Source organism: Anolis carolinensis, chromosome 4, assembly GCF_035594765.1.
Source record: "Anolis carolinensis isolate JA03-04 chromosome 4, rAnoCar3.1.pri, whole genome shotgun sequence".
NCBI classification, from domain to species: domain Eukaryota; kingdom Metazoa; phylum Chordata; class Lepidosauria; order Squamata; family Dactyloidae; genus Anolis; species Anolis carolinensis.
Window position 1 is genome coordinate 151,750,961 of NC_085844.1, and position 23,450 is coordinate 151,774,410.

At 39.2% G+C, this 23,450-nt stretch overlaps 1 protein-coding gene across 2 annotated transcripts in view; it reads left to right on the forward strand.

Moving 5' to 3' along the window:
- Positions 1-23,450, forward strand: part of tgfbr3 (transforming growth factor beta receptor 3) — a 203,305-nt gene that overhangs the window by 168,937 nt on the left and 10,918 nt on the right. For both annotated transcript variants that reach the window (XM_016993177.2, XM_008109257.3), the window contains exons 13-16: positions 4,283-4,582; positions 7,786-7,906; positions 15,325-15,363; positions 18,855-18,962. In XM_016993177.2, the coding sequence (XP_016848666.2) occupies positions 4,283-4,582; positions 7,786-7,906; positions 15,325-15,363; positions 18,855-18,962 (568 nt within the window). The remainder of the gene's footprint in view (positions 1-4,282; positions 4,583-7,785; positions 7,907-15,324; positions 15,364-18,854; positions 18,963-23,450) is intronic.

A 23,450-nucleotide genomic window follows, 5' to 3' on the forward strand; every position in this document is an offset into this window, starting at 1 on the left:
CTAGAGATTTCATTAAGATTAAATTTAACATTCCTTGGAGCAGTAACTTCTGCTGGATGGTTTGTGTTACCACTATGTGAACAACTTTAAAAAGAAAAGAAAAGAAAAGATGAGACCACCACAATTGTGTTCTGATTTGTACAGCTTCTCAGTCATCCAAAGGTAGCCCAGTCTGACCAGCTGGTGAACTTTAAAATTGCAGGCATTTTGCTAAGAAGAGGAGAAGGAGGTAGCAGTGGAGAATTATATACACTTTAATAAACATGTACACAGAGAGAGACTATATGTGCAATGCCATGTACTATTCCCTTGAATGATGTGTGATCTTTAGCCCTGATGTGTTGGGTTGCTGTGAGTTTTCCAGGCTGTCTGGCCATGTTTCAGAAGCATTATCTCCCGACGTTTCACCCATGTCTATAGCAGGCATTCTCAGAGGTTGTGAGGTCTGTTGCAAATGAGGCAAGTGGGTTTATATATCTGTGGAAGGTCCATGGTGGGAGAAAGAACTCTTATCTGTTTGAGGCAAGTGTGAATATTGCAATTGACCACCTTGATTAGCATTGTATAGCCTTGTAGCTTCAAAGCCTGGCTGCTTCCTGCCTGGGGGAATCCTTTGTTGGGAGGTGTTAGCTGGCCCTGAAAGTCTTCGACAACATATAAATGTGTTGTTGGTCATTCCCCTAGTGTCCTTTTTATTTATTTTATTTGGCCAAGTTGGAGCTCTAATAGGCACATGACAGTATCAGCAATGCAATTGGAGCTCCACGTCCCACTGTAGCACAAAAGAATTGGAGAGAAGCTAGTGCCAATGCAAAAATGATCTTTTATCCATTTTTAGTGCATGCCCTGTATTAAAGAAGAGAAGTAAGACTGAAATAGTGCAGATAATATGCATGATTTTAAATAGGTTTGTTTTTACACTCATAAAAGGAGCTGTTGATTTTTGGTCTTCTGGGCTGAATCCCATTGGCTCTTGTTTCCCATCTGGCCCCTCCATCAGTTCTCTGGACAGTTCTGATTTTTTCATCACCTGTCCTGGCACAAACTTGGTTTTGCTCCTTTTTACACAGTGGAAAATAGATATCTGTGCCTGACATCTGTTCTCCATCCTCCAATGACAGAAATTATTCGGGGTTTTGTTTTTGACATGCTGATCTCTTTTCTCGATAAATTAGCCATGACGTAATCTGCAAGGGCGCTCAGTTTCTTTCTTTTATGTAAACACTTCTAGCTTAGTGGTATTCTTTATGGAACATATAAACATATGGCTCCCTGATTCATGATTCTTCTAATTGTGGACCTCTTAAAGAAGGGGTTATGCGATCATTTTTGAAGCATTTTTAAATTTCTAAGGCCCCTTACACACAGCTGAATAAAGTCCCACATTATCTACTTTGAATTGGAATATATGGCAGTGTGGACTCAGATAACCCAGTTCAAAGCAGATATTGTGGGCTTTTCTGCCTTGATACTCTGGGATATAGGACTGTGTGGAAGGGTCCTCAGATGGACTTACTACATGGCTGTAGAGCAGGTGACTGCAATTTTATATAAAGGTCTTTTCACTGATGAACTCACTCTCCAAGTCAAAAAGAGCAAAGACTGATTAAACAAATAACAAAGAAAATCACACACAAATCAAACATTTCTTTTTTTAAAAAAATAGGACAGTTCCAGCTGGTTTTGTAAAGAGTAAGTGGCTATCTCTTTTTGCCCCAAGATTATTAGATTCCAACACCCATTTGCCATACATCTAGCATAGCCAATGGTAAAGGAGTACAGAAGTTTTCAACATCTGAAAATGTATGTGTTTCCCCACCCCTGTTTTACCAACTATATGAAAAACAGAAATCGGAAATCTGTTCTGGACTTTTAATCATACATGTAGTTGTCTGTTACTATTAGTGTGCTTTATATTTTTAATTTAATTTGTGATTCTATAGAATTTATTCCAATTTGAAGGATGTATATTGGTTCCCAGTTTTTCTACTCAATTCTAAATTGTGCTCTTGTAAATTTCTACCATTTGGGCCATTAGCACACCATATGAGAATCCCTCCTTTAAAAAAAAAGCAAGTCAGTTTCTCGTTTCCAGAGTTGTAGGAAAAATGCTTGAAGGAAGCAAGTAAATAGAAGCTGAAATCAGTGAAGTGTTCTGCGTTGTAGTCCTAAGCATGTTTAATTAGGAGTGTCATTGGGCTCAATGAAGCCTGTTCTCTAGTGAATGTCTTTAGGACTGTAGCCTAGAGCTCTCAGATTACTAAAGCAATGTATCATGTTTCTTTAAGAATTAAGGATTTTTATTTTGACATCTGTTTGTAATTTTCCAAAGTAAAAATATTGTAAGACTGCGATCTGTGCAGTTGTGTTAGTTGGATATCCCATTACACATGCAAATTGTGCTATGTTTATACAACTATACATGCAAATTAGCAGCAGCCATCTTCCTTGTCTTCTAACTTTCACAAGACACTTAATGGTAATTAAATTGCCCTCTTCTGTACTAAGTACACTAAGTTATCTCCTTTCATCCTAGTTATATTACATAGATGCAGCTGTATATCCTAGCTTTTCATTAACCCACATTTTGGAGGTGCAAATGTATTAAATCCTCATTTCTAATTTTATTTTATGTTTTAGTACCATCTGTATTTTATTCCAGAGATCAGCATAACTTCATAGAGCTGGGTCTTTTTCAGAAGTGGTGTCAAGATGCTGTACCAAATATTCCAAAGGAAAACAAATTGAAACCACAGTAATTATCCTGTTTCAAAGAATCTGAACTGTCAAGTTATAGCAGTACAGATTCATTGTTGGATCATACAGCATTTTACAGATTAAAACCAGAATATGTGTGGTCAAGCAACATCAGAGGTGGTTAAGATGGCAAATGTTGTTAGTGAAGATGAACAGACAAGCTGGCCGAGTTTGTAACAGTTTGCTTGTGCCCGAGGGTGCATCCACACTGAGTCAAGTTAGCCTATTTTAATCTGCCAAGGCTGGATCTACACTGCCATATAATCCAGTTTCTGAATCTAGATTTTCTGCTTTGAACTACCCTTTGGTGACAAAGAGGAGATGACATCCCAGTTGGGTAGATGCATTCCCGGGGCCTCCTGGACAGGGTCCCCAGATTCAGCATCAAAGGCTTCCCATCTACATTGCCATATCTGCTTTGAACTGGATTATACGAGCAGATTATCTGGGATCAGATCCTTAGATACGGGACAGTGTCGATCCAGCCTTGAACATTTTAAAAGGGGCCGGGCTGTGGCGCAGCTGGCTAGGAACCAGCTGCTATAAATCACTACTGACCGAGAGGTCATGAGTTCGAAGCCCGGGTCTGGCCAAGCCTCCGACCATTAATAGCCCCGGCTTGCTGTTGACCTATGCAGCCCCGAAAGACAGTTGCACCTGTCAATTAGGGAAATTTAGGGACGCTTTATGTGGGAGGCTAATTTACAACACCATAAAACTGCCAGCAAAACACGAGGAAAGGAATGAGGAAGTACAGCCACTTCTGGACGGTGAAGCAACAGCTCCCCCTGTGGCCGGAATCGTGAAGCTGGAAAAATGTTAAAAATGCCTCTGAGTCTGTCTAATGTATGTTGTTTGTCTGTTGGCATTGAATGTTTGCCATATATGTGTTCATTGTAATCCGCCCTGAGTCCCCTTCGGGGTGAGAAGGGTGGAATATAAATACTGTAAATAAATAAAATAAAATAAATAGCTGATGGTGGTCATGACGGTTAGAGCATATATTGGATGTTCTCAGCTTGTCCAACTTCTCTATTTTGGGGGGTGTTAGAGCTCTGTGGAACAATCTGACACCATGATTGAGAAAGAGTGCACTTTTTTGTTGCTGTTGGTGCAGGTATTGCATAGTCTAACCATTTTTATTTTATTGCTGCAATCCCCTTTATTGAAATCCCACCATGAAGGGTTTTTTATTACATCGTATTATTTTAAATAGATTTAAGCATGTTTTGATTTTGAAAACCTGAATCTAGTGGGTTTTAAACCTTTTTAATGGTGAAAAACTCTTCTGCTGGACCTCAATCCATTCTTTTTTTAGAAAATGGATGTTTATGCACACAAAGATTTTCAGATTTTTCCAGGTGGGTATGAAGGACAAATGTGTATGAACCAAGGTAGCTCACTATTGATTTTCTCCCATTATCTGAGTTCCTCTGCAAAGTTTCCCCAATGTTAAAAATAACCTGTATTTCTGAAGAACAAGTGCAGCATAGTAAGTGCATAATCTCTTTTTCTTTTGATGCAGATTTCTCTGACCAAGGCTGAAAGATCCCTAAGCTTTGCAATCCAAACTTGCTTTATTTCTCCACATTCATACCCTGATCGGATGTCGGAATACACCATAATTGAAAATATTTGCCCTAAAGATGAATCTGTAAAATTCTACAACATCCCAAAGACAAATTTTCTTATGCTGAATGCACAAATGGATAAAAAACATTTTAGTTTCATGTTCAAACCCATTTTCAACACTTCCCTTCTCTTTCTGCATTGCGAAGTAACCTTGTGTACAAGAAAAGATAAAGATACTCGAGGCCTGGCCAAGGTTAGTATTGGATAAGCTGACTTTGTTTGTTTTATACAATGGTTTCATTTTGTAATATGTAGAAAAAGACATATGCTCTGTGTAGGTTTAAATAAAAATGAGCCTATGAGTGTGTTCAAAGTAATTATGGGCATACCCAGATGTATTAAAAAGACCAAAAAGACCCAGATTTTGTTCTTTCCATTTTTATTTTGGAGATCCATATATTTTTTGCTTATCCCAGAATATTTTCTATCGATTCCTTGAACAATCAGTTTATATGATCTAGATCACTAGATCAGTTTATTTTATCCCAGTATAAAGCCCAGTATAAAATTGGAACAAACAGAAACAAAACATGGCATTTTTCAGTCGGTCTCAATGCACTCTATGTCTCTTCCAGACTACGGTAATAAACATGAATTAATGTGTTCCGCAGATGGGGGACTGATTTTTGGACTAAAATAACTAGAATCTCCTCAGCCTATATACCAGGAGCCCCCAGTGGCGCAATGGTTTAATCCCTTGTGCCAGTACGACTGCTGACCAAAAAGTCGGTGGTTCAAATCCGGGGTGCGGGGTGAGCTTATCTGTCAGCTCCAGCTTCCCATGCAGAGACATGAGAGAAGCTTCTCACAGGATGCTAAAACATCAAATGCCTGGGCGTCCCCTGGGCAACATCCTTACAGATGGCCAATTCTCTCACACCAGAAGAAACTTGCAGTTTCTGAAGTCGCTACTGACACGGAAAAAAAAAACCTATATACCAAAAGTGGGCAACTGCAGTGGCTGCAGGAATACATTTGGATGCATCTCCACTGTAGAATTAATGCAGTTTGGCACCACTTTAACTGCCATGCTCGGTGATATGAAATCTTTGGATCTGCAGTTTGGTGAGGCACCAGCACTCTTTGGCAAGAAGGCTGAAGACCTTGTAAAACTCCAAGGGTTCTATAGCATTGAGCCATAGCACTTACAGTGGTGTCAAACTGCATTAATTCTGTAGTGTAGATACAGCCCCTGATAACAAAAAAGTAGTTGAAGCCAGAAGTCCATTTTTATTTGTTAACCAGCCCATTTATAGTGTGAATTGACACTCCTATGCCTTCTAAAAGAGCCAGTTCACTTTTGGGGGAGCAGCAAGAAAAGGGTGGTCTGTAGCATCTGGAAGGATTAAAAACCACAAAATAACATTTCAGACCACATGTGGCCCTAGAGTTACTCTTTACCAACAAAAAGGAATTCTAGAAATAAATAAAATCTACAGAAAACAAAACCATACAAATTCATGGAATTGACTAAAGTATTTTTGAATGATTATAATTAACAGCAGTTGGACAAAATTTATTGAGTTTTCCCAATGAGAACTGTTGTAATTCTTTGACAGCATAATGTATATTTTCCATTAAACGATTTCAGATGATAAATAAAAAATGCTTTCCACTGTGGGGAGTGGGCCAGATTTATAAAAGGTGTTCAATAGTATTAGTTGTAAACAATGCAAAGGCACTGATTTTCCAGATCCTGCTGAGATGTCATAATCTCATTGTTTTTGAACCTCCATGTATGAAATATTAGGTTGCCTTGCCTTAAGGAGGATTCTGAAGGGAAATAAATGAGTGTTTGAACTTGTTTCTGCATTCCTTTCAAAACTTATCTCACATTTCCATTGCATATTCAGTTTATTAAATCATTCAGTGTATTTGTGTAGGAAGAAAAATAATTCATTGTTTTCATACCCAGATTTCCTTTCACAAATAAGGGTATTTTGCATTGGTCTTAGAGCCCTTCCACACTGTCCCTTTATCCCAGAATCTGATCCCAGATTATCTTCTTATCCCAGGTTATCTGGCAGTGTAGACTCATATAATCCAGTTCAAAGCAAATAATCTGTGATCAGATCCTGGGATAAAGGGGCAGTGTGGAAGGGGCCTTAGAGGTAATCTACAGCATTATCGCCCACTCTAGTCACCTTGTGATTTTGTACATTTCTAATTTATGTTACCAGGCCTGAATTATCTGAATTTTAACTTAATATGTTTTAAATGGTTTTTTAATGTAAATTTTAATACTGTTTCTATTTAATTCTGTTTAAATATTTGCATATTGTATATTTTAAATTGTATGCTAATGCTCTTATGTTAGGCCTCTGTGAGGCTCCTTCCACACAGACCTATAACCCAGAATATCAAGGCAGAAAATCCCACAATATCTGCTTTGAAGTGGATTATCTGAGTCTACACTGTCATATATTCCAATTCAAAGCAAATAATGTGGGATTTACTTAGCTGTGTGGAAGCGGCCTGAGTCTCCTTCGGGAGAGATAAAGCAGGGTATAAATACATATAATAAATGTAATAATAATAATAAAATAATAATAATATAATCCTAAAGATACCAGATACCACTTCATTTTGCAAGCTATGCAGGGTGAGTCGTGGTTAATACTTTGATTGGAGATCACCAATGAATACCAGATTCTGTAGTTGATATTTCAGAAGACGGAACTGGCTAAACCACCTTTTGAGCATTCCTTGCTTAAGAAAACCCTACGAAATACATAAATCAATAGGCAACTTAAAGGCACATGCAGTTGTTCTTCTGTATCTACAGGTGCTCCATCCATGCATTCAACCAAGCACAGCACAATGATTTTATGGGGAGGGAGGGAGCAAATTACAAAGGAAAACTTGGTTTTGCATCGTGCCAAGTGCTACGCTGATGTGTAGGCATACCCTACTATAGCCTTCCACTATTTCATTCCCAAATTCAACTATCTATGATTTGAAATTATTTTTTAAAAAATCAAAGAGTGGATATTCGTTTTGCCATCTTATATAAGATCCATTTTACTACACTATCTTTTATAATAAGCCTAGAGCATCCATGGCTCTAGGGGAGACCAAGGTCCCATCGTACATCAAAATGTACAGTTGCAGCACTGGGTGTTACATTGTAGGGAACCTATGCAACCTTGATGCTTGGTAGATATTTTAAGCAATCCCAGTAATGGAAATGAAGTTTATTTATTGAAGTGCAGCTACTGGTGCTGCTTGGGAAAAAGCTGAGATGACCTGCATGGCAGTTTCTGATGCTTGTCTTCTGTTAGGTAAACACCACTTGAGTGCTGCTGATAATGAGGCAGGTGTACATTTGCTTTAATAATATAAATATCTTATGTGAGCCTCTGATCTCACAATCTGCATGTTGTCTCCATCCTGCAGTGCATCCCTCCCGATGAAGCCTGCACCTTTCTCAATGTTGACATGATCCTGGCAATGATGCAGAATAAGAAAAGCTTCACCAAACCCCTTGCTGTGATAACACATAAAGGGAAGTCCGAAGGTACGAACTACATCTTGGATATATTTACTGATGTACCTTTCAATATATACAGCCAGCCCCCCATGTCTGCAAATTTGACTTTTGCAACTGTGTAGTTAACTTCTGCCATAGGTTAACCATGGAGTCATGCTGAATGAACTAGAGGTTCTTGGAGAGAATGCCTCTCTAAGAATCTTTATATCCTACAAAGGTTCTAGAGAAGTGTTCTTTCAAACAGAAAAAAATGAAGGTTTTCTTTTCTTTGGTTGTACTACAGTAGAGTCTCACTTATCCAACCTTTGCTCATCCAACGTTCTATATTATCCACTGCAGTCTACCTCCCGCCCAGATCCACACCTATTTCTCTAGGTAGTAATTCTATCTTTATTTGTAGTCAATGTTTTCAATACATTGCAATGTTTTGGTGCTAAATTCATAAATACAGTAATTACAGTAGAGTCTCACTTATCCAACACTCGCTTATCCAACGTTCTGGATTATCCAACGCATTTTTGTAGTCAATGTTTTCAATATATCGTGATATTTTGGTGCTAAATTTGTAAATACAGTAATTACTACATAGCATTACAGCGTATTGAACTACTTTTTCTCTCCAATTTGTTGTATAACATGATGTTTTGGTGCTTAATTTGTAAAATCATAACCTAATTTGATGTTTAATAGGCTTTTCCTTAATCCCTCCTTATTATCCAACATATTTGCTTATCCAACATTCTGCTGGCCCGTTTATGTTGGATAAGTGAGACTCTACTGTACTACATAACGTTACTGTGCATTGAACTGCTTTTTCTGTCAATTTGTTGTAATGCATAATGCTTTGATGCTTAATTTGTAAAATAATTTGACGTCTAATAGGCATTTCCTTAATCTCTCCTTATTATCCAACATTTTTGCTTATCCAACATTCTGCTGGCCCATTTATGTTGGATAAGCAAGACTCTACCGTACTACTAAAACTGTAAAAAAAATACTCCATTTGGAAACAGTTTCATAATCAAATACAGATCCCCTCTATCCCGGGCTACAAGGCATCATCATCTTTGAGCACAAATATTTGATTACTCTTTACTTGTTTATCAAAATACATTTTGGCAAAGATCTGCAAAAGGAATGCATTCAAATGCTATATGACAATATGGGATTCATAATCATCCAGGACTGCTATACAATTGCTTCCAGCAGTGCTTTATGGTTTCTGCACTGAATGCTTAACAATTTCTTTCTTCTGTGGATGTAAATATTTGTTTAAGCACCATAATTATGTAGACCTTCTAATGTATTGAAAATATTAAAGTGTGGCATGCTTTTGTAACTAAAGTGAACAGCCCCAGGGAAAATGGCTTCACTCTCTATGGAAATCACTCTTATTAAGAAATTGGAGCCTTGAAGCATCTGTTTGTTTTTTCTTAGGTTTTGTTTTGTATGGATATATGAACTCTTTTATCATCTTTATGATATAATTTAAATATGGCCTTCAGACATTATATCATATCCTCAGTGTTTCATAGATGAACACTAAGATATGTGTGACTAAGAAAACTCTAGATGATAAATATTTTTAATGAAGAGCTGTAATTGTTTGATAGTGGACTATGGACAGTTTAATCCAGGGTAGGTGAGAATTGGCTTCACGGTATCCACGTGATGCACAGGCCCTTCTCACTCCAATGCTGGACAATGCCATTAAATGATGCTCCTGAGCAGCCCTACAGTTGCTGAATTGGAACCAACTCCCTGTTCACATGGCTATACTGCTGCTCCTGGGCTTTACAGCATGAGGACAGAGGGATGGTTCCTACCTCAGTTATCCTGTCACTGTTATATAGGTGGTCATGGAGCTTCAAAGAGCTTGTGGCCATCCCGGAGTACAATGACTGATATTTTCAAAGGCATCCGTGTGATTCACAGAGGGGAAGGAGATCACTCCCCACTCCACCCCCCAGTTCCACAGCTGTCTACAAACATTAGCAAGGGCACACAGGAACACTTATATGACAGTGATAGGACAACTGAGGTAGGAGCTCTCCCCTGCCCTAATGTTGCAAAGCCCAAGAAAGCAGTGTGGCAATGTGAACAGCGAGTTGGTTCTGATTCAGAAACCTAAACTGCAGAGCTGTTCAGGAGCATCATTTAATGGCATTGTCCTGCATTGGGGGTGAGAAGGGCCTGCGCGTCATGTGGATGCCATGAAGCCAATTAACACCAATGCTCTCCTGTCTGTCCCTGGGTGTCCTTGCTAATGTTTGCAGATAGTCATGAAACGGTGAAGCAGGAGAGTGATCTCCTTCTCTTCTGTGAATCACAAATATCAGTCATGATACCCAGGGATGGCGTGGGGCTCTTTACAACTCTGTGGCCACCACTATGGACCCATCCAGACAGATCCAAAACATCAAACCTGTTTCAGTTTCATCGGCGGTGTCCAAACGACTCCTTTGGTAAAAGAGAATTAATGAGGAGTAAACTGAGCTTTCCCGGGTTTACTCTGCATTAATTAAACACTTCATTAGATCCTTCTTTGGAAGCTTTTAAGCAGAGGCTGGATGGCCATCTGTCAGGTGTGCTGACAGATGTGATTTTCCTGCTTCTTGGCAGAGGGGTTGGACAGGATGGCCCATGAGGTCTCTTCCAACTCTATGATTCTATCCAGATCTGGGTCTAAATAGGTGCTGGGCCTGTGGGGAGTAACTGCTTCCACAGGTCCAGCAGTGAATCCCCACAGCCATCTCACTTCTTTGGGCTTTGAAAAGCCCGGAGGAGCGGGATGGCATCCGTCCCCTCCACCCCGGCCGCCGATTTACCCCCTAAAACTTACTAAAAAGGGTCATATATGGTTAGCTATTAATCTAATTTTTATCTAACCTTGCCAGTGACTGCAGTTGCAAACACTGGACATTCTCAGTTTGTGTGAAGCCATAGACTTGTGTCGGTGTTATTAATATCACAGGTGTGGGTTGTTTTTTTTTTTTTCCCTTCAGTACTTCCTGCAAAATGCCCAGATGCATGGGCCTCAGTCCAATTTTTGGTATCATATGAACTACACCAGTTGAATCAGCTATTCAATGGGAAATCAACATTTAAGTAAATCCCTTGATCTAAGGATTCTACCCTAATTTGGTGTATACATTATTTTGCACAGAATCCGAAGGCTGTATTTAGTTTATATGTATGTCCAAAAAGATGCATTATGAGGAAGAAAAACAAAAGCTATGGAAGACCAGAACAGTTTGCTTTTGCTTGAGCCTATCTGGAAGGTCAAGATTTTCTAATTTTATCTCTTTCTTGCTAAGTTAATCAAGTGCAAACCACTTTTGCAGTTTGGATTCTGTTTATAGCAATGAAAATAAGTGGAGAGAAAAAAAGGGAAAGGTGGAACGAATAGAGACAAACTGAGATATTTTAAAAGCTGCTTGGAAAGTGGCATGGCAAAAAAAATTAATCAGGACTGACCCTATCAAATTTGCACAATTGAAAGGTATGTCTCCTTCACTACTCCAGTTGTGGACTGTATCTACATTTCAGATCTTACTCTTCTGAGGCCACAACATTACATTAAATCTCCAATTAATTCCAGATGCTTATTTTAGCATAAAAAGCAGCAAAATATTTCATGTCAAGAAGAAGTAGTGAAAAGAAATTCTCCCTTTGTTTTTAAATCGCCTTTTAAGCCTTGCAAGACTAAGGCCTTAGTGACTAATTTTCAGTTCAAGTTCAGACACACAGCTGGGAAAAAATAATAAAAAACTAAGGTATGCAGATAAAATATTGCATTGTAATCCAGTGCAGTTAATTTGACTATATGTGGTGAAGCATGAATGTAGAGTTCTGTTGAAGAGGAAAGGGTGGATCGGAGATGTTTAGGTGTTCAGAACACAAGCTACAGTTGTGATTACAATTTGAAAATCAAGATATACTGTAGTATCATACCCTCCAAAATCTAACAGGTGAAAAGCAGGACCTACACAACATCAGAGTGTGGTCAAAATGACAAAAGTCCTTAATGAAAAATAACACATAATCTAGAAAGAGGGTGCAGCAGTTTCCTTTTGCCTGAGCCTGTTGGGAAGGAAAAATTATTCCTTTCCTTCCCCTGCTGACTCTACTGAGTATAAATTATTTTGTCCCAGTCAGGTAAGGGCAGTTGTAGGGGGTGTATTATATGGGTGACAAAAGAAAAAGGAACTGGTTAATCAAACAGTTGTATGTTCAAAATATCCTTTCCTTGGGCCCCTTCAACAGCAACAGCAGGGATGCACATATAAACTTATTTTTATAATGTTGAATTAAGCCCTGGTCTTGGCCGCACTTGTTTGGTGTTCACATGGCACTTTAATTAGTGGTTTCACTCAGAGATCAAAATCTTTCACTTGCGTGCAAAGACTGTTTGAAATTCTGGAATGTTTTCCAGGGAGGTTTAAAAGCTAAGGATGAGAAATCCTTTAACCTCAGTTCTACAGAGCGTGCTTTTCTGGCCTTTTAAGCACTTTATGGTAATAACATACAGCCCAGCTTACGGGACTGGAGGAATGACTGTTTTTGTTTAACTGCATGAGGTTGCAGGGCATTTTAACTATATGTGACTACAACTTTTATCGTAAACACAAATGAATCCACTTAGGATAACATACAAAGGCTTCATTCCCAAACACAGCATAATTTAAAAATTCATGCTTGCGTGTGTCCTTTTTAGCCATATTCCACATCCACCCGCTAATTATTACATACCCACACACTGTCCCAAATGGGCAGGAACAATCCTAATCAATCTTCAATTATCTCATATTTTGGAGCCCCTGGTGGCGCAGCAGATTAAACCACTGAGCTGATGAACTTGCTGACTGAAAGGTCAGCGGTTCGAATCTGGGGAGCAGGGTGAGCTCCTGCTGTTAGCCCCAGCTTTTGCCAACTTAGCAATTCAAAAACATGCGAATGTGAGTAGATCAATAGATACTGCTTCAGTGGGAAGGTAATGGCACTCCATGCAGTCATGCCGGCCAATTTACCTTGAAGGCGTCTACAGACAATACAGGCTGTTCGGCTTAGAAAAGGAAATGATCACCAACCCCCAGAGTTGGACACAACTAGACTTAATGTCAGAGGGAAACCTGGTGCTCACTCCCTCAGTTGGAGTTGCTGATGTAACAAGTCATTTTGACAGGGCATTATTTATGGTGCGGAGAGCCAGCATAGTGTAGTCATATGATCATAGGATTAAGGAGACCATAGTTAAAATCCCTATTCAGTCATAAAAACCCACAGATTGACCCTGGGCAAATCATATACTCTTAGCCCTAGAAAGCTCTGTGATATCGCAGATAATTCAGAAATGACTTTTTAAAATTGTGTCAGAAGCGACTTGAGAACATACTGCAAGTTGCTTCTGGTGTGAGAGAATTGGCCGTCTACAGAGATGTTGCCCAGGGGATGCCCGGATGTGTTACCATCCTGCTAAGCTTCTCTCATGTCCTCGCAAGCTAGAGCTGACAGGCAGGAGCTCACCCCATCTCGCAGATGCGAACTGGCAAGCTTCAGGTCAGCAACCCAACCATTAGTCCGCAGTTCAGCCGGTACAAGGGTTTAACCCATTGCGGCACCACAGCTCATAAAAAAGTACACAACCACAGCAGCAACAACAAGGCAATAGTGTGATAGATAACATGTTGCACTGAAGGCAGTGTTAGAGTCAATGTGGGACATTTATTGGAAATATTCCGGAGTTTTTTTCTCAGATGTCCTGCTTTGTGGCCAGTAATACAATAGTACAATGTGTCTTTATTGATGTACAGCTCTCAAGCAATCCTGTAAGCTGACAGCAGATTTGTAAGACTTAGAAAATAAATGATAGCAATGTACCATATAAGAGCATTTACATCTTCAAGGCATTCATTATCATCTACTCTGATGCAGAACAGGCCAACTATTGTGTGTATTGTTGCAAGTCACATTATTGGATCTATTCCTGTTTGGTCTGCACCAGGAGCCAAACAAAGAGGTCTGTAGACTTCACAGACAGAAAGTCAGATGAACATAATGTTCAGCTCAGGACATAATGTTCAGCTCAGGCTGTCCACTGTCCCCCCCACCAGCCATGCACGTGACTCCCATTAATAGTGATGGGATGCTTGAACATCTAGGAGAAAACAAACCCTTCCAAGTTCCCTTTTACAATGCTAGTTTTTGGCGACCCAGCCGATTGCCTTGTTAAACGAAATTGCAATTAAATTAAGGAAGCCTTTGACCTAGAGTTGGTGCACGTTATCCTTTTAAATCATAAAGTATTGTAGGCTTCCAGTGGCTGCAATCTAGTGTCTCTCACTCACTCCACCACTTAGCAATGAACAACATATAATTAAAGAATATGTGGAACAGTTGTTGTTTACTACCTTCAAGTTGACTTTGACCTATGGTGACTCTATCAGTGAGAGACCTCCAGGTCACCCAATTGGGAAAGTCAGTTTTGTTTTGCCAGCATGGAGAAGATTTAATAGCTGGAAAATTTCGATTTCTGCACTGTTCACTTGGCTTTTGTTATTAGGAATATATAAAACAATTGTTACGTGATGAGCACCTATTGGACAATGTCCATTTCATAAATTTCAAAAGGGGATTAAAATGATTCCAAAGAGAAAACCTGGAGTATTTAAGGGATTTTAAAGACTCCTCTTTCCACTGGAGGAACACCTCCTTGCATTTCCAATAACCTTTTAAAAGACAAAGCAATGAGGCTGCCAAATGGAATGTATGTATAGCTACATCCTATTCTATGTGCACTGTTTTCAGTAATGAGCAAATGAGCAATTTCATTTCAGTGAATGTAATGAATACATTTCTAATATCTTGCTCTTTTAAAAAAGTTGAGACTGGAACAAGCTTTATTTGAAATATCGTTGCACCGCTGCAGCAGGATTTGAGTGATAAGACTGTCAAGAGTTATGCATGCATTAACCTTGATGAATGAGCCAATATTCAAGTCCTTGTTTCTCACAAAGAGATCACAAAAGGATGAATGTGGCTGGATACATTAAACACACTGTTTAGAAAAGGAAGGGACAAGGATCGTATAGCCCGCTAAACATTACTGGCCTCAACTCTCATTATCCCTAGCTTATGAATCGTATAGTAAGGGATTATGGGAATTGAAGACTGGCAACATCTGAAGAGTCACCCATTCCCTGGTCCTGGACCAAAATTGTCTGACACTGGTGCATGTACAATTGCAGATGATTCCTAATAGATATATGATTAAGAACGAAATTGATTTGTTTCCTTCTTTACATTCTCATTCAGGTTTTATCACTTCTCAGTGTATTTCTTAGTATACTGTATAGACACACTGCTAATGTAATATACTGGTACAACTGGTATAGAGTTGTACTGAAGTTAAACCCATTCATTCTCTGGCTTTTGTTTCTTAACAGAGAAGTCTTCCTATCCAAAGCCTCCTGAAACATTACCACGTAAGTTGCATGTTTCTTTATTTCTTTGATTTGTAGCCTGCTTTTTCCCATTCAGGAGCCCAAAACATACATATAATTTAAAACAAAAAAACCCCAAAGCAATATGTGATACAAATGTTTTGTCAGCATGGTATCTGTGAAATTGCAGATATGGTTGTAATTGCGCCTAAGCAGTACTCTCGGAACCCTTAACAGCTGTTGTAAGATATTTTGGTTATAGCCCTGCCCACCTTTCCCAGAAGGTATCTATGCCCTGGGACAGACTATAGCCTCAGTTCCTTCACCACCAAGCAGTGGTTGGAAAGAGAGGCGTGACGTATAGCGGGGAGAATGGGTGGGGATGTGCAGATTTCATAGAGGACCACTCAAAGAAAGAGAGTTTACAGGTGAGCAACCATACCTTTATAAAGCATTAAACAACCGATCCAATTAAATCATTACAGCATGATCCTTGTATCCACAAGACACACACCATTCCCATGAACCCATGGATACCTAAAATGGTGGATAATAGCAATCCCTACATTTTTTTACTATACTTGAGAAATACAACAGGGTATTCTTATAGGAAACAGTTAAAATTATAATTGTGTTGTCAAAGGCTTTCATGGCCGAAATCACTGGGTTGTGGTGAGTTTTCCAGGCTGTATGGCCATGTTCCAGAAGCATTCTCTCCTGATGTTTCACCCATATCTATGGCAGGCATCCTCAGAGGTTGTGAGATCTGTTGGAAACTAGGCAAGTGGGGTTTATATATCTGTGGAATTTTCATGGTGGGAGAAAGAACTCTTGTCTACTTGAGGCAAGTATGAATGTTGCAATTGGACACCTTGATTACAATGGCCATGTAGCTTCAAAGCCTGGCTGATTCCTGCCTGGGGGAATCCATCCCAACAAAGTCTCAAAAAAAACAACAACAGTAAACACTATAAAATACAAATAATATACACTGAAAGCATGTTGAACAGTCTAACAAGTTAAAACAGTGAAATCATGTGTATTTACACTTAAATAACCTGAGCTGAAGGCCTGAATAAAAGCCATATTTTTACCTGAAGAGAAGCCACGGTTAGTGCCAGCCAGGCACACCACAACTGAGATATCATAGTTGGGAAGCCTCTTTTGCCTTTTCCCTTTATAAGACCAGGCACACAAACTAAGGGCCCTTCCACACAGCACTATATCCCAGAATATCAAGGCAGAAAATCCCACAATATCTGCTTTGAACTGGGTTATCTGAGTCCACACTGTCTTATATTCCAGTTCAAAGCAGATAATGTGGGATTTTCTGCCTTGATATTCTGGGATATAGGGCTGTGTGGAAGGGCCCTTAGTAGAAAGGAAAGTACTGGCTGACACACAGTAAACATAAAAGGACTGGCTGATTAGAACCAGCCTGACACTATTATTCTTTAGTTGCACAGTTTGTTTGGTTTCCTCCGATTACACAATTTGCACAAGATCAACAGAAAATTATTTTGCTCACCTCAAAGGCAAGGATAAAAAATGCAGTTTTTCATGTTCCAACACAAGACCGAGGCCTCTTCCATACAGCTGAATAAAATCCCAAACTATCTGCTTTGAACTGGGATATATGGCAGTGTGGACTCAGATATCCCAGTTCAAAGCAGATCTTGTGGGTTATTCTGCCTTGATACTCTGGGTTATATGGCTGTGTGGAAGGGCCCCTAGGCAAGTGATGGGTTTACATTGCTACTCTGCAGATGTAGTGTTCTGTTTTGCTCCCGAAGCCCAAGTTCCTGAAAATTTTATGTATATGTCTGAATGTCAATACACATTAATGTAGATATCCTTATATAAAATATGTAAAAGGCCAGAATGGCCGGAAATGGCTGCAATTGCTCAGCGCACATTCAGACCAATGCATTCAGTGCTCAAATATCTGCCCCGCCTCTCCCACAGAGAGAATTTAATATAGTGGCCAGGAACTGGTTTCCATGATTAAAACTCCTGCCAAATGTGAGCAACAATTGTTTCTATTTATGTATTTGCTGACTTTCAAACTGGCACCACTTCCCAGTTAACAAGATTTCCACTCCCCCACATAATAAGCTGACGATGCCGGGGAGACAAAGCAAAATTGGCAGAAAGTGTATTTAATTAGCTGATATTCCTTTTTAATTCTGCCCTACCCCAAAGGCACATGCTTGAGGGATATGTGAATGTAAAAATAAGCCTACTAAAATTAGAGATGTGAGTTATTTTCATCTCTCAAACTTCAAAACAAGCAACACCCAGCAAAAAACTTGGTGGCTCTCAAATTTGCAGCTCGCTTCAGGTTTGTTCAGGGCTACTTATTTAGACCATATCCTGCTTCCATGTTTTGTTCTCAGGGCAAATGTGCCACTGAGTGCATGCAGACCTCCCAGATTGAGTTCATTTGACCTTTAGTTAGCATGCCAGCCAGGAACTTTGATACATTTTCAGAACCAGATATATGTGTATGTTCCTTCTAGTTGCCTGTTCATTTATGGCAACCCCATGAATTCTTAGGCAACAGATATATTGAGGTAGTTTTATCAGTTCCTTCCTCTGAAATGTAGCTGATAAGCATTTACAGTGTCACATCCAAGTCCTAACCATTGCAGATACAGGGATATAGACCATATATGCAACTGTCTAGTTGCATATATGACCAAAAGCCTTCTATCTCTCAAGGTGTTGTTATTATATTCCCTTTTACTACTTTCAACTACAAATTTTCCTTGCCTTATTTGTCAAAGGAATATTATTACTGGTGAGGTGTGGACAAAAGGAAGATATTTATTTATTTATTTAAAATATTTATATTTTGTCCTTCTCACCCCGAAAGGGACTCAGGGCGGAGCACAACATATATGCATGTGTAGTGCCTCCCAAATAGGAATTATGTCCCCAAATAAAATTTCCCAGCATTCACTAAATTTATAGGATTTAGAGTGAGATGCTGAAAATTGTTCACAGCTAGAATGCCTCTGTTTTTATTGTGTTTTTATTACATTCATAACTATGCCCACCCATTTTCTTTGGATCCTTAAACTATATTTCTAAATGTCCAAATGAAATTTTAAGTTACTCCAGTGCTAGAAATTTGGAATAAGGTCAATTTTATGGGGGAGGGCAGAATACCTATTTGAAGGACAGTGCTTCATATCACTTTTCCCCGAAACTTTACTCAGCAAGCTCTCCTGCTCACATAGGCCTTCATATAGCAAGGAGGGGGCGGGTGAGGTTTCCTGGCATGTTGGTATGAAAGAAAGGAAAGCAAATAAATGGTTTGTTTCCAGCAAAAAGATTGATATTTTACTTTTCCAGTAACAGGGGCTTCTAGTTGGCAAGTCCTGCTTATGTCTTGCCTGGTGAGCAGTTGAGAGATAGAAAGAATAATGATGCTGTCTAATTATTTAGTTTTTTGAAATGCAAAAAGAACATGTCAAAATGTTGATACTGTATTCCAAAAATCAAGTCCTTGTGTATTCTTTCTTTCACAGCTGTCTTCTATGGCTTGGACACTGTGACAGTCGTCGGCATTGCCTTTGCAGCTTTTGTGATTGGTGCATTGCTGACAGGAGCACTATGGTTCATCTATTCCCATACAGGTAAGTCTGACCATTTCTCTGCCTGTATCCATCCAAATTGCATAGCACATTTGTAATTCTGGTTACATTTGCTGGGCATGGATTTGCTTTGCATGTCAAAATTTTCTCTCCAGGACATTCATAGCCTACTATCATGTTCCAAAGGCATGTGAAAACACTTAGTTCTAAGAGCAGTGGGGCCTTAAATGTGGTGCAAGTGAATATATATGCAGTAAGCAACAATTCTATGTATAGAATGCTTTTATCCCAAACTTTTTATTAGTTAGAGAAAAGTACAGCTGTGAAGAGGAGTCTTTAAATGTTTTGTATTTTATATCTGAAATAAAGATGGAAAACTATTTATACTTGCTTAGTTTTTCTGTTGACTTGTACTGAAAGAGACTGAAGCTCTAACCCAGCCGTGAGCTTAGAAGTAAAGCACACTGAGCTCAGTGAGGTCTACTTTTCAGGTTTGCACTGTTGAGTTTGTGTCCAGTAGCCTACCATGTTGTCTGAGAAAATGCCACTTAATAAACAAATAGAATTGATACTTTGAGGCATAAATATTTATGGGGAACATAAATATTTTGACACACTTGGAAACAAAAGCCAAGTCAAAATGTGACGAGATAAGATACAGTAGTAGCATATTATTTACTAGGTTGGGTAGATAAAACAAAACAAGAGAGAGAATTCAAATAAATATTTATACAGTTGGCCGTTAGTATTCCTAGGGTTTTGTTTCCAGGAACGGGGTGGGGAAGTGTCGTGGAATCCCATGGATATCAAAAGTTTAGGATGTTCAAGTCCTTTATATAAAATAGCAAAATCAAGGTTCATTTATTGGAATGAAAAAAATATTTTCAGGCTATGGGTGGTTGAATCAGTAGGTGCAGATTCTGTAGATTTGGACGTCAGACTGTAAATCTGATTCTTCACATTTAGAATGTATTCCACATTCTACCCCACATCAATAAAATGTTAATTGATTTCTTATTGTGCAAAGCCAATTGAGATCTGGGAGAAAAACTACTATTGTAAAATGAGTAGTGATACGGGAGGGGGAAGAAACGTCACAGATTTTGTTTGTACTTAGCATCAGCCATGGGCGGTCACCAATTTTATCAACATTGCTAGAAGGAAGAAGTATTTAATTTTTTACAGCCAGATTTTTTCCAGATGAAAATTCATTTCTTCATCCGGTCTGCACATGTTTTTCTCTGTGAGAAGAAATGTTGGGTGGGGGGAGGAAGAAAGTACTTTTATATGGGGAAAATGGCTTCTAAATCACCTTCTTCTCACTGTGGCACTATTCTATCTCAGTGCTGAGCGTCATACAACTGCAGGAAAGGAATGGAAAAGAGTACTAGCATTGTAGTACTGGTGCAGGATCCTGTGCCGTGTCTGATTTGTTTTTTTTAGATGAAACAAAATCTGACAGCTGGAAATTTTGTTTAAAAAAGAAAGAAATTAGTCATAATGGAATATAGCAATTAAATGTTCAGTCTTCTTTTTTTGAGGCAATAGGACATAACTCCTCACTTGCTAGGGACAGAGTCCTTAGCCCTCCCTCCTATTTAAAATCACAATCCTGAATGGAGCAGGAAAAGAAATATGGAAAATCTGTTTTCTACTTATTTGTGTATTTCCAATTATCAATCTATGTCAAAAAGTCCTTCTGACTCCCACTCTTTCCCATTTAAAAATACTTATTATATTCCTTGTTTATACTGAGATGTGTTATTCACCCTAATATACTATATCACAGGATGGTAAAGCCTTATTGTAATACCATAATTGTAAAATAAGCTAAGGACAACCTGGAGCCTCCGGTGGCGCAATGGGTTAAACCCTTGTGCTGGCAGGACTGATGACTTGAAGGTTGGGTTGCTGACCTGAAGGTTGCTCCAACCCAGGGAGAGTGCAGATGAGCTCCCTCTACCAGCTCCAGCTCCATACGGTGACATGAGAGAAGCCTCCCACAAGGATGGTAAAAACATCCGGGTATCCCATGGGCAACGTCCTTGCAGACGGCCAATTCTCTCCCACCAGAAGTGACTTGCAGTTTCTCAAGTCACTCCTGATGAGAAAAAGCTAAAGAGAAACAAATCTTGCCTGAATAGAGAACTAAACCTCATTTTTTTTAAAAATGAAAGACTACACTTTAAAGGCTTGTCTTATCATGAAGTAGGCCTATCTCTTCTCTCTGCACCTATACACTATACTTATGGTGTCTTCTCTTGGACACCGCAGATGAAAGAATACCTCCTGCCAATTCATCTGATTTATTTGGTTTTATTGGAGTGAGAAATGGAGAAAACAATCAGGCGCTTGGAGCATTTTACAACTTGGAGCACATTCATGTTGACCAAGCTAGAGAATTTTAGCCATAGATTAATGAGCTTTGGAAAGCCATGCCATATGGTTTTACCAAATCAGCAACATGGCACTTTTTTCTAGTTGGAGCTTAGTGCTTGGGCCTGGTAGACATGGGTTTACATCTCTCTTCAGCCAGAAATCCCATTGCACAGGTTCAAAGAATCAAGTCCCCAACATGTTATTCCTGTAAGCTTCACCCTTTGCATGAGTAAGGAAACAAATCAGGAAACCAGCTGATCATAGTTTCTTGTTGTATCTGAACTAGAAACTATGGTTAATGTCTTCCAAGCAAACCACAGAATAGCCGTCAAGTATTTCATGTGGTGGCTTGTTTAGAAACCTGGTTTCCTGGTTTCATTTTCCTAGTTCAGGTGTTACACAGGAGGTTAGAATATCACTACTCCTTGCTGTCCAGCATTTCAGATGGAAGTCATTCAAAGCCCTTACTGGAAATGTTAGCCATTGAGTTTGGTGCCTTCCATATGCAAAACATGTGCTCTCCTGCCATCTACATTGACCATTTTATGCAGTTTCAAAGCAGTGGTTTTGCTGTGCATTCTGGATCAAGTTCAAGCCCCAGATGGTGATTACAAAAACCACAGAGCACTGATACACATTAAGGGCATTCTTTCACACACTTTTTGTGGGAGTTTGTTGTCTGGCTATTCCCTAAAACCATATTAAATGGCCAGTGTAGATGGGGCCAAGGTTCATAGCCTTACTCTGTGGTTCACTGCCGCTTTTTAGCTTGTTTCTTTGCTCACACAAAATAGAGGCAAAGAAGCTCTGTGTGGATGTCTGCAGCTCACACATAATCCTGCCTTATTAAATGGAGGATTTTATCATCCAAAAACGGTTGAAGTCTCTCAGCCTAATTTACCTCACTGGCCTCTTTGAAAGAAAAACCGGATAACACTATGTAACTCCTTTGAATTAGTTGGCACGAAAACATGATATAAATGCAACTGATAAAATAAACAAATGCTTGCTAGATTTGCCAGTTGAGCTATTTTGCTTTGCTATGTAATGCTTTTAAAAACAGCATTGTAATAACTAAAGACTTACGCAGAATTCAGACATTTTCCCAGAAAGTTTAAGCAGAGGTCTTACAGTATATGTGATATCAGCTTTAGTAATTGGAAGACTTGGATTCCCCCCCCCCCCACCACACACACACACACACACACACACACACACACATTATCTAAAGAATAGCAATGTTGATCCTTTAAAGATGGTTTCTCTATAGTCACAGATATATTGTAAAACTCTTGAAAATCAATGGACGTCCTACTGCCTTCACTTTTACTGAGCATTATCTTTTCCAGGGAATGATAGCACATAGTGTTCAAAGTACAGTAACTTTAATTTGCCAAAGTGAGAATTCAGGCTTGATTTGTTATCCGATCCATTTCTGAGTCTTTAGGCAATCAATAGTATTCTGGATTCCTGGCACCACATTTCAAATGTCAATCTTTTCGGAGGAAAAGCTTTGCTCGATTTAGGGGACCAAATGGTTAAGGGAAACATGTTCCTTTTCCTTTCTTCTCTTACTTACACTATTCTCTCATCTGTGAACAAATCTTTCAAAAACACTGTAAGTTATTAGTCTCAAAGCCAGTGCAAAGCATTTCAAAATGTGTGCATTACACACACATCAGGGTATCATATCCCATTAAGAAGGGCTAAAAATATTGTTCCTTTCTCCTTGGGGCCATGATGCCAGTCATCTCCATCCCCTCCCAAAGTATGGAAGTTTAAAAGGCTCTTTTTAATGAGATCTGATTGAAGTCAACTGACAAAGCAACACATTATGTTTGGCAAATGAGGATAGCAAAGCAAACAGTCAGACTTCCTGGACATGGAGCAATACTGGCAGTCTTCCTAGGTGTGAATAATAAAGTACATGTTGTTTCACTCAGATGTTTATGGTCCTATAGAAGGCTTCAAGCTTGTTTATACAGCCCTACAGATGGGATGCCGCAGCCATTTTGTTAAACTCCACATTGTGCTGAAAAAGAGGGATTTGCTGTTGTTATAGGTATGGACAACTGAACTTCAAATGGCACTTCTGGCTCTGTTTCTCGGGTTTTATTGGGCAACTCAAGTTACCCTTTTTCTAGCTTTATT